Here is a 12,870-nt window from a genome sequence, read left to right on the forward strand (position 1 = left end):
CTAGGGGAACTTCCCAACCCAGGGATCGAACCTGGGTCTTTTTTGTCTCCTGCTTCAGCAGGCAGGTTCTTTACCACAAGCACCACTTGGGAAGCCCCATACTAAAATCAGTTGTATCTATCATTTCCTATAGTCACAATTTTTAAAATACAGTTGATTTCTAAAATCACATCCCAATAACTAGCCCAAGACTTAAAATTCATTACACATCCACACTCTGTACCCTACAATATTTCCAGTCATTACAATTGGCTGGAAACTTCAAGGACATTGGTATAGAGCATATAAATGTTAAACATTTCTTACTAGTGAGAAATCCAAGAAGAAAACCTGAGGTGGCAAACATATTAACACATTCTCAAACCTTTACAATGTTATTTTGTTTTCTTTTTAGATTATTATCACTTTTATTATTTTATAGACAGATTACATACTCTACTTATTAACAGTTCAAAAAGAATTCCTTTTCTTCTTTCAGTAAATAAAAAATGTACCTGTAAAAATATGCCATAACATAGCAATCCTACACATTGCAAAGGAGCTGCACATCCATTGAATTTAAAACAGGAAACCTATAAAGAGAACAACTATTAATTCCTCCTTTTCAGTGCAACTGTACAATGATCTGACATTCAAATTAAGTGGAAATATGTAATGACCTTTTTCAATCTTAACTGAAAATAACTAAAACACTATATAACTGATTAGTATCATGTTACATAGGTGGAGGATTATGAAAGAAGTATAGAACAAAGTCTCTGCCTCAAGGAGCTCACAATTTATTTAGGCCAATATACATACCTGAAGTTATTTTTACATTTCAGGTTAGAATATGTATAAGTGCTGCAATGACCAAATACACATATCAGACATGATGAAATCAGGGAAAGGATCATTCTGAGAATGATTTAAAAAGCTTATGAAGGATGTAAAACAAGTAATGTCTTTGAGTGGGATTCAAATATAATGAATAGATAGTATTGGTGAGGAAACAATAAAGGGAAAATTGTATAGAGATAAAAATAAAAAAGGTTCATTTGGAAAGAAAGATATGAGCAGCTTAGTCAGGCTCAAGATAGTAGGAATTAAGCTTGCACTGTCAAAGTGAAGTCGCTCAGTCGTGTCCGACTCTTTGCCACCCCATGGACTGCAGCCTCCCAGGCTCCTCCATCTACAGGATTTTCCAGGCAAGAGTACTGGAGTGGGTTGCCGTTTCCTTCTCCAGAGGATCTTTCTCCAGAGGATCTTTCCAACTCAGGGATTGAACCCGGGTCTCCCACATTGCAGGCAGATGCTTTACCCTCTAAGCCACCAGGGAAGCCCCTGTCAAGGAGAACCTAAATACCACCTGTGGACTTTGGACCTTATTGTGATGAAATTGAGTAACCACTGGAAGATTTTTAAGCAAGAAAATTAAATTGATGAAAGTGATTCAGCATACAGAATGTCTTGGGGAGTGAAGAAATGAATGGTAGGAAGATCATCTTGGAAGTTGCTGCAATAACCTAGAGGCTGAACTTAATGCAAACACTGACATGAAAAAAGCCAGTGGAAACAGTTTGCATACTATTGAGTGTAAAACTGAATCAGCAATAGTAGATATATATTTGGACTTATATAATAAAACTCAATGTCTAACAGAGATTATGCCCTAACACATTAATACACATTTCCAAATCATAAATTGTCATAAAAGGTTTGTCATTTTATATATTTAAAATGCTTTTAATATTTAAACAGTAAAATGTTAACACTTGGAAATTATTTCCATTTTAATAAAATATCTACATCATCACTTTAAAACATCTTCAGAATTCCCACGAGGTAAAAATACTTTTACTACTTTGATAAACCTAATACACTTGAGTGAAAATACTCCTATACTACATTTTGGTGTTTTATAATCTGAGTACTTGGTAAAGTATTAATTATCATCAATCAATTTTTAGTACTAATTCATGAAATTCCATAAAAATAAATACAGATTTAAAACAAGTATAAGACATTAATAATAAAACATCTTTACTGGAAATCAAGATTGTGAACTATTTTAGAAGTATGATCTTACATCTGCAAGTATCTTGTGAATGTACTTTAGTCTTTCCTTTGTGGGTAGCAGCAATGTACATCTTTTAAATAGTAGACCTGAGAAAGTAAAGAGACACATGAAAGAAAACAACAACAATGTAATTAACTTAAGAATATCTATAACTCACAGCATAATGTTTCCTGAAAGTGAGATGTACCTTAACGGACTGTGAGCTGATACCAGTGTTTTTAAGGGGAAGTTTGGGAGGAAGGGTGCACAACGCTTGTAATACATGTGTTTACCAAGGATGATTCTGGTATTCACCCAAGAGGCTATGACATGAAATCTTACAAAAAACTGTGAAATTGGTGCTATAGAATAGATTTAAGAAAGTATTTCAATTTAAAAAGATAACAATGGTGGACTCCATGGACTGTAGCCTGCCAGACTCCTCTGTCCATGGGATTCTCCAGGAAAGAATACTGGAGTGGGTTGCCATTTCCTTCTCCAAGGGAGGTCTCTTGCACTGCCGACAGATTCTTTACCCACTGAGCTACAAGGGAAGCCCCCCAAAAGACAACAATAACCAAATACAAAACACAATTGGGAAACTCTACTGTCTTTATTCCATAGAAAACATTTTCCAGTATCTCTTTTTTTTTCCTGGTATCTCTTAAAATTAGCCTCATGTCCACAAGGGAAAATGTTTTAAGAATTGCTAATGGAAAGAGTGAGAGAAGAGATTTTGTATTCTTTTCTCCAAATACTGTACAAAACTTAGTCATAAGTACTTGAAATTTCAGAGATTAGAAGGCTTTTTTCCCTCACAGAAAGTATCCAGTTTGGATGAAATATTTATTTATTTCTTTAAAGATATCCTTTTATGGGGCTCACATGTTAAGAATGTATAGAATTTTGTGTTTACATATTTTTTTTAAAAGCCTTTAATTTCCCAGTGAGCTATGTAACTTGAACTACAGTGACAGGAAGTGTATAATTTGTTTTCTCAAACTTTAAGTGTTCTGTTCTCCTAAAATGGCAATATATTGTTAACATTCCTATAAGGGCAAATATCCTCAAACTAAAAATAAGACATATGGTAAGAAAATGCATACCTGAATATCATGACTTTCTTTAGTCTTCATCTTCTCTGCATTTACTTTTTTACATAATACAAAAAACTATATAATTCTTTAGAATCTATGGGAATTGAACTTATTTTTAGAAGTTGCTATGTTTGGGCAACACATTACCAGGATTGCATTTTAAAGATAAACTCGTCTTATTTTTGTACATAAAAAGACATTTTCAGTGTTTGGCTTTCGGGCTGAGTTCTTTTCCTTTCATGTTCTGGCATCCAGTCTCAAGGCATATCATAGCCGGGGAACTGTAAACTCTAATTGCATGCTGGTTGCTTTTTTAAATGCAGAATGCCTATTTTTAAGGGTTGCAATTTCTCATAAAAACCAATGCCAGTTGACTTATTTATTTTTTAACACAGGTGCTCTGTTATATCCTTTAGAGACCAACTTCTTTAATTTCTTCTCACTAAAATAGATCAGATGTACTGTTCTTTTCACACTGGCCATCTGCTCTGTTTTGTATGAAGCAGCAAATTAAAATGTATAAACCTCAGAATGCAGAATTGTGAAAATGTTATTTTAATGTCGGAAAACAAGAACACAGGAATGGCAATGTGAGGAAATGGTAAGTACATCAAACATTTATCTAAAGAATCAGTCATAAGCTAGCTGTCTGCACCAAATTTAAATGGAAGGTTGAAATCATTACATGAATAAAACCACATTTAAAAGCTACCTTTAAAGATCAACACATATCTGTATTTTTAACTGAATTATCCACATAATTGTCTTAATGCTTTTTGTTTGTTTATGCAATTGAGCCTGATCAGAGAGAAAAAAATTCTTTCTAATTAAACTAAAGAATAAGCTTTTCCCAAGAACCACTTCCTCCACAACTGATGATGTTTGAAAAAAGATATTTACAATAAGTGGCAAAAAGTAATTGATGTATTCATTTGCAAGCTTTACTAAGCTTAATCATAAGTACTGAAACCAATAACATTGTAACTAGATCACATACTTTTCATTTAGTCTTATTAAGTATACTTATCAAATACAGTTTGATGTATTTCACATCTATGCAGTCTTATTTCACTATTTGAAAACTAGGCATCCTTGGGATACTAAAAGGTAATATTCACTTAACTTACTCTCAACATCAGATATTTTGTTTCATTGCCATGTTTTGATTAACTACAGGTAGCTTCATAATTAAACTGGTGTCATTAAGTCAAGTCAAAATTAGAATTTTATTCTCATTCTCAGGAAGAATGAAATCAATGAATGGGATGAAAGATATAAACGATTACAAATCTAGGGAAGAAACCGTCCACAACTTCCTTTGCTAAAGTTAATTTAATAATAGCATAATGATTTATTAGTAAATGCATAGCATCCTTAAGAGAGGAAACCATTGTTTCTGATAACAGAATAAGTGATTTTCCACAATAATATATTTAAATTTATTTTATGTTTTAAGAACTAGATTATGGTTGAAAAGGAAAAGAAATACAGAGATAAAACTCATCATATCCACACAAAGTAAAGCATAGAAATACATCAATTTCCTAAACTGGTAAGCCACCAGATGATAAGCTTCGATGACATTGTGTCCACATGAAGTCACAAGGACAGACACTTTAAAGTGCATTCTCATCTTTAAAGATAATGTAAAGGACTGTGGTCTGAGAAGGCCTTACAAATAGCTGAAAAAAGAAGAGACGTGAAAGGCAAAGGAGAAAAGAAAAGATACACGCATCTGAATGCAGAGTTCCAAAGAATAGCAAGGAGAGATAAGAAAGTCTTCTTAAATGAACAATGTGAAGAAACAGAGGAAAACAATAGAATGGGAAATACTAGTCTCTTCAAGCAAACTAGAGATACCAAGGGAACATTTCATGTAAAGAAGGCATAATAAAGGACAGAAACGGTATGGACCTAAAAGAAGAAGAAGAGATCCAGAAGAGGTGGCAAGCATACACAGAAGAACTGTACAAAAAAGGTCTTAAAGACTCGGATGACCACAATGGTGTGACCATTCACCTAGAGCCAGATATCCTGAAGTGTGAAGTCAAGTAGGCCTTAGGAAGCATTACCACAAACAAAGCTAGTGGAGGTGACGGAATTCCAGTTGAGCTATTTCAAATCCTAAAAGATAATACTGTTAAAGTGCTGCACTCAATATGCCAGCAAATTTGGAAACTCAACAGTGGCCACTGGACTGGAAAAGGTCAGTTTCCATTCCAGTCCCAAAGAAGGGCAATGCCAAAGAATGTTCAAACTACCTAACAATCACACTCATTTCACATGCTAGCAAGGTTATGCTCAAAATCCTTCAAGCTAGGCTTCAACAGTATGTGAACCGAGAACATCTAGATGTACAAGCTGGGTTTAGAAAAGGCAGAGGCACCAGAGATCAAATTGTCAACATTTGCTGGATGATAGAGAAAACAAGGGAATTCAGGAAAACATCTGCTTCTGCACTGACTGCACTAGAGCCTTTGACTGTGTGGATCATAACAAACTGGAAAATTCTGAAAGAGACGGGAATACGAGACCACCTTACCCATCTCCTGAGAAATCTGTATGCAGGAAAAAAAGCAACAGTTAGAACTGGACATGAAACAACGGAATGGTTCAAAATTCAAAAAGGAGTACAAGGTTGTATACTATCACCTGCTTATTTAACTTATATGCATCATGTGAAATGCTGGGCTGGATGAACCCCATGCTGGAATCATGACTGCTGGGAGAAATATCAATAATCTCAGATATGCAGATGACACCACCCCAGTGGCAGAAAGCGAACAGGAATTGATCAAGTTTCTTGATCAAGGTGAAAAAGGAAATTGAAAAAGCTAACTTAAAACTCAACATTCAAAAAATGAAGATCGCGGCATCCAGTCCCATCACTTCATGGCAAATAGATGGGGAAAAAGTGCAAACAGTGACAGACTTTCTTTTCTTGTGCTCCAAAATCACTGTGGATGATGACTGCAGTCATGAAATTAAGAGATGCTTGCTCCTTGGAAGAAAAGTTATGACAAATCTAGACAGTGTATTAAAAATCAGAGACATCACTTTGCTGACAAAGGTCTGTACAGTCAAAACTATGGTTTCTCCAGTAGTCACGCAGGGATGTGAGACTGGACCATAAAGAAGTCTGAGCACCAAAGAAATGATGCTTTGAATTTGTGGTGCTGGAGAAGACTACCGAGAGTTCCTTGGACAGCAAGGAGATCAAACCAGTCAATCCTAAAGGAAATCAACCCAGAATATTCATTGGAAGGACTGACACTGAAGCTGAAGCTCCAATCCTTTGGCCACCTGATGTGAAGAGCCGACTCACTGGAAAAGACCCTGAGGCTGGGAAAGACTTAGGGCAGCAGGAGAAGAGGGTGACAGAGGATGAGATGGTTGGATGGCATCAACAAGACTTTGAGAAAACTCCGGGAGATTCTGAAAGACAGGACCCCTGGTGTCCACAGGGTCGCAAAGAGTTGGACACAACTGAGCGACTAAACAATAAACAAAAGGATTGCTGCTAAGGGAAAGTCCTCACACTGGAAGAGTAAAAGTGTCATGGAAATAGGAAGTATTCCATTTCCCACAGGCCTTACAGAATTGCATGATTAAAACCCCCTTAATTAAGTATAGTTCTTTATCTGTTACAATTCTCATTATATTACATAAATTACCTAGAGATCTGTAGTGTTCCACTATAGCGGTGTCTTCTCTGTCAGGCAGCTCAAGGTCATGAAAATCCTGTAGTAAAAGTCTTTTGCTTCCTGATGAGGTTGAGATATAATTAATAATGTGCTGGCTGACTGTTTTGGACACCATGCTTAGCATGCTGATATCCTTCACTATCAAAAGAAATATACACATATACATATATGTAAATGGCTTAAATACAAGAACATCACTATTAGCAGTCTATGAACTTACAAGTTAGCTCATTAATACTACTACTAAATAATACTACTATTAATAATACTACTAAAAATAAATAATTAAAGTGGGGAAAAGGGAAAAATCTTAAAATTGTTTGAAATCTAGTTCTCAATGAATTAGAAACATTTGGGGATGTAACACTCAAATTACCATGTCATAATTAGAAGCATACTTTAAGGAGTTTGAGTGTCATATTTTATCCGAGTACCACTTACCTAACAATGATGAAATTTTAAAAAGTAAACTAAATGTGAACACGGACAGGGAGGCCTGGTATGCTGCAGTCCATGGGATTGCAGAGAGTTGGACATGACTGAGAGACTGAACTGAACACCATTAACATTCTAGCGGGGTCTAAGATGACAAAACTACTTCTTGGGGAAAATAAAATATTCCAGTGTCCATGTTGCCTACTTATAGTCGCCAAACCTCACCTGACAAATATTTTAGAATTATTTGGAATATTTCCAATGGCAAGGCTTTAAAATTTCCAAGCGTTGATAAGGGCTGAGAATCTGAGTCAAAGGTGTTGGAAAAACAGCTGGATCGACGACTACTACGTCTATATTTCTGGTTAGGAATCAAAGTGAAACTGGTATTTACTCTAGACGTCATCCTCTTCCTTATCTCATGAATTTACTCTGATTAGAAAACAAAAGCACAAGAGACAAAGAAAAAAGGAAATTATATTGATGAAGCGATGTTGTTTCTTTAAATAGAAAGATTCATATTTTGATGGGTAATAGTTATCTCTCTATAGTTACAGAACTTTTAATGTGATGCCCAATATAGGGCATTCCAACCAGTAGAGTCTATTTATTCATTCCAGCATAATATGAAATATTTAAAAATCTTTTCCCTCTTAGCCAGATATTTCAGACAGAGTTTTAGTAGAAAATGAGATATGTATTTAGATGAAATGTATTCTAAGAAAAGAAATGTGACATTTTCAAAAAGCAAAAAAATTAACACAAAAATTATAATTTCAATCCATTCAATATTTGTCAATTAGTATGTTGTTTTTACTTTAATTCTTAAAAAATTCAAAGTATTAATGTAGAATTAAAACTTTTTCTATTTTTTAAAAACAATACTGACATGTTCTTTTGTTGGAAACAATAAAGACAGATTGAAAAACAGACTTTAGTTTGTAGCTTTTTAAAACTGACTAGCTCTAACAGATTAAGATGGTTTCATTATGATTCACTATGTGTGATGAAATCAAAGTTTTATAAAATTAATAAGACTAGAATAAATTAATAATTTTCCCTCAATTCCACTTTTGTTTAATAGCAGCTTATAATGAAACTTCAATACTTTGGCCACCTGATGCGAAGAACTGACTCATTGGAAAAGACCCTGATGCTGGGAAAGATTGAAGGTGGGAGAAGGGGATGACAGAAGATGAGATGGTTGGATAGCATCATTGACCCGATGGACATGTGTTTGAGTAAGCTCTAGGAGTTGGTGATGGACAGGGAAGCCTGGCGTGCTGCAGTCCATGGCGTTGCAAAGATTGGACACGACTAAGCGACTAAACTGACAAGTCTTAGGAAGGATCTACATAACTTATTTCAAACTAAACATTTCATAGAAAGAATTTTATTGAAGTTACTAGTAATTCACTTACACTAAACAATAATTCTTTTTAAAAAATGTTATCACACACAGTGACTTTGTGTCTTTCCTTTTCCTATTCAGAAAACACTCTTTTGTAAATATGTAAATATGTACATGCATATGTACACATGCATAACTATAACTCCAATCTAGGGCTCCTTATTTCTGAAGAAACAACTAAGACATTTCATCAAAGAGTTACAAATATATCTGACCAAAATGCATTTTCTCCTTTTGGCACAAAATTGCTAAAAAATCACATTGCTACTTATTCATCTAAAAGGTTTCGTGTCAATTTACATCAATTTAAAATCAGCTGTATAATTGAAAATGTGGCCAAGAAATTTAGTGCTTAGTGAAAAGTATATTGTGAATTTCCCTTAAAACTATACCCTACATAGTGCTTTGCTAGTAGATATTTTTAAATAATCATTAAAATTACACAAGTAACATGCACTGTCAAAAATTTTTACAAAATACAGCAAAACAAAAAGAAGAATATTAAATTCATTTGGTTTTTAGCACAAAATCAAGCCCTTTGGCTCATAACATTCTAGAGTTTTCCATATGTTTCTTTTTTACAAAAACAGAGGAAATCACTGTTCACACTATTTTGTAATCCTTTTCAGTTGTAATTAAAATTGTCATTTCTTTCCATACCAATAGTTATATTTCTACAAGTATATATTTTTAAAAGGACTGCATGGGATTTCACCAAATGAAAGAATATTAATTTATTCAATCCATAAGATTATTTTTTTTTGGGGGGAGGATGGAGGTACTTTTTTTTTATTTTAATAATTTTATTTTTAAACTTTACATAATTGTATTAGTTCTGCCAAATATCAAAATGAATCCGCCAAAGGTATACATGTGTTCCCCATCCTGAACCATCCTCCCTCCTCCCCATAAGATTGTTTTTAACTTCTCACAGTAGGCATTTAAGAACATTTTTCATTATAGTAAAATATACACCTGGCCTAGGTTTTGTTCTGTTTCTCTGAGCACTGTGTAACCTGGGACTTGGGTGGGAGCCTGCGGGCTCTTCAGAAACTCACTGACACCTAAAACCTGGGGGGCTTTAGTGTGTCAACCACACACTATATATTTTTAAACCTCTGAGAGAAGTTAAAATACAGTGATCTAAATCCTGCTAAAACTAAAGTCTCCTCTTACAATTCCTTCTTTTTCTCAGTCAGACCTGAACGTTCCAGGGTAGATAACAAGACTTCCTGATAATCCTAAAGGTGTAATCCCAAATAATTTCTGGTTTCCTCTCAGCCCTCTAGAGAATGAGAATCACGAACCCAAATAATCGTAATACGATGACGTTTCAATGCCCTGTTCCGTCTCACTACTTTTGCCCACGTTTGAAAGGCTTTAAGTACCTCTTGGATGAACTTTTCTCCCTCTTCTCTGAGAAAACCTTCCAATAGCAATTCAGCAGGATTTCTATTTTGTTTTAACATAAGAAAACCCTTTGAAGAGACCCATCCCCCCGTGCTCCGGAATAAGCTCAAAATATCTTCAAAGAGGTAAACCAGAGAGGCCATAAAAGAAAAACTTTCCAATTTAAGAGTCAAACCACACTGGGATGCATTTTTGACTGTCTCCAGTCCATGGAAAGATGAAACTTATCTCTAGAAATTATTGGGGAAAAAAATTTTTTTTACCACAGATTTTGACAGTTTTCCGGCTAAAGGATCACAGGAAAATGGGACTTGGTCGTTCTGCCCCACCTCCTCAAATTTCTTAATATTTAGAAAAGAAAATTTCCTCAAGGTTTTGTCGCCAGGAAGAGGGAACGTCCAGCTCCCGTCGGCTCCGAAGCTGCGTTCCAGTCTCGCAGGCGCCCCCTTGGCCTCGAGAATATTTTAGAATCCTCCCAGGAGCCCCAGCGGGAAGAAGGCCCCGCCCCCGGACCCCATAGTGCCGTCCTCCGTGAGGAATATTTTAGAACCCTCCCTGAGCTCCCTCAGAAAGGAGACTCCGCCCCCTTATAAATATTAAGGACCCCCCCCAAACACACACACAGATCCACCCACTTCATGAATAATCAACGAGGACGAAGTGGGTCTTTGGTGCCAGACCCTAAGCCAAAGCCACTCGTTGCCACAGGAAGGGGTGGAGCCGTTAGAAACGGGAGTGCGTGCGTGCTAAGTCGCGTCAGACTCTGCGACCCCATGCTCTGTGGCTCGCCAGGCTCCTCTGTTCATGGAATTCTCCAGGCGAGAATACTGGAGTGGGTTGCCATTTACCTTTCCAGGTGATCTTCACGAACCAGGGATCGAACTGGCGTCTCTCAAGTCTCCTGCATTGGCGTTCGGCTAGTGGTAACACTAGCGCCATCTGGGAAGCCCAGAAACGGGAGGGGAGGATGCAAAATGAAGAGCCCCAATCTGGTGAACCGCACATCTGTTCCAAACGATTTCCTTTCCTTTTAACCTAGTTTTAAGCCGGGTTTTAAATCCACGCCCCCCACCCCCTGGTGGTTCAGACGGTAAAGAATTCGGCTGCAATGCAGGAGACCTGGATTTGATGCCGTGGGGAGATCCCCTGGAGAAGGGAACGGTTACGCACTCCTGTATTCTGGCCTGGAGAATTCCATGGACAGAGGGACCTGGCAGGCTAGTCCATGGGATCACAAAGAGTCGGACTCCACTGAGCCACTTTCACTCCCCCTCACCCCGCCCCGCACCATACCACCCCCCCCCCCCCCCCCCCACCAACGCCAAGCCAAGAGGATAAGTTACTAAGTTACAAGAGCTTTCATGAAAACTTCTTTTGGGGAAAACCCCCAATGTTCCTTTTTAAACCTATCTGGGTGTGCCTAGAACAAAGAAGGATGAGTGCCTCCAGCATCTCAAGTTGGAGTCCAAGACAAATCTTCCTTGCTTGGTCCTCCTCCTCCCTTGAAGAATAAATTCTCATTCATTTATTCATTCATTGGCAATTTATTGAAATCTGCTTTGGGCCAGTCACAGGATCAGGTCCTAAAGATACCACAGAAAACAAGTCATATGTGTTCTGCCTTACTGGAGCTCATTAGTCTAATGGGAAATATAGAATGAGCAGACAAAATAAACTGCAGATAGCAGTGTTATGGAGGAAATAAGGCAAACAGAAAATATGAAAGTTGGAGGCAGGGAGCGTGTACCTATTTTAGATGGACTGGTTTGAAAGATCCCTTTGAAGAGGTTACATTTAATTTGAGAACTAATGGAGGAGAAGGAGCCAGTCAGGAGAGGGGATGGGAGAAAAGGGAACAGCAGTGTAGATTTTGGTATGTTCTAGGTATTTGCAAGCCTGGCTGGCAGAGTTTAGCAAGCAACTAGGAGTGACTCTATGGAGATCCTGGAGAGGCAGCATCCTCTCCAGGCAGCATCCACAGATGTGGATGTGCAGGACTTCATATAAAGGCCCTAAATGAGAGCCAACTTAGAACACAGTAGGCTCTTCCTGGTAACTCAGCTGGTAAAGAATCTCCCTGCAATGTAGGAGACTCTGGTTTGATTCCTGGGTCAGAAGATCCCTTGGAGAAGGGATAGGCTACACACTCCAGTATTCTTTTCTGAAGCATCTCCGTGAACAGAGGAGTCTGGCGGGCTAAGAGTCAGACACAACACAAACTCCTGTCTTTGCAGACCCACTCCACATTATAAGCAAGAAATTAAGATGTACCTACATTCCTCAGTAAAATAGAATATATAAGTAACTTCATAAAGGTTGAGATGAAATTTAGGATTAATTGACATATATCATGTAGTCACAGAGATTCATTAATTTTGACTTACAAAGTATTTTGTGGAGAAGGAAATGGCAACCCACTCCAGTATCCTTGCCTAGGAAATCCCATGGACAGAGGAGCCTGGTGGCCTACAGGCCATGGGGTTGCAAAGAGTTGGACACCACTGAGGGACTGAGCATGCAGTGTTTATTCAAATTTGAGCTCTTTGGAGCACCTCCTGGTTCTTGGTTCTGCAGTCTTCTCTGGAGCCCTTCATGGAACTGACCAGGACCAAGTCACCTCATGCGGCTGCATTTCTTTTGAGAGCACCTAGCCCTTTAGATTGCTGGCTCTGAGAAACAAGTACTGTGTGAACTGTGCTTGTAGGGGTCTGTTAGGAGGGCCACACAGGAGAAGGTGGCCGTGGGCTCACAGTATCCACCGTAAGCCAGGTAGAA

The 12,870-nt window shown here is 37.5% G+C and overlaps 1 protein-coding gene across 2 annotated transcripts in view; it reads right to left on the reverse strand.

Annotated features, from left to right (window-relative positions):
* FBXO47 (F-box protein 47) overlaps positions 1 to 11,390 on the reverse strand; it is a 28,585-nt gene extending 17,195 nt beyond the window's left edge. Inside the window, exons 1-5 of one of the 2 annotated variants that reach the window (XM_010816162.3) lie at positions 10,359 to 11,390; positions 7,500 to 7,706; positions 6,810 to 6,977; positions 2,069 to 2,145; positions 495 to 572 (exon numbers count right to left, since the gene is read on the reverse strand). In XM_010816162.3, coding sequence (XP_010814464.1) covers positions 495 to 572; positions 2,069 to 2,145; positions 6,810 to 6,977; positions 7,500 to 7,680 — 504 coding nt within the window. In that variant the 5' untranslated portion in view covers positions 7,681 to 7,706; positions 10,359 to 11,390. 2 annotated transcript variants of the gene reach the window in all.
* Positions 11,391 to 12,870: the final 1,480 nt, after the last annotated feature.

The sequence above is a fragment of the Bos taurus genome, chromosome 19, assembly GCF_002263795.3.
Source record: "Bos taurus isolate L1 Dominette 01449 registration number 42190680 breed Hereford chromosome 19, ARS-UCD2.0, whole genome shotgun sequence".
NCBI classification, from domain to species: domain Eukaryota; kingdom Metazoa; phylum Chordata; class Mammalia; order Artiodactyla; family Bovidae; genus Bos; species Bos taurus.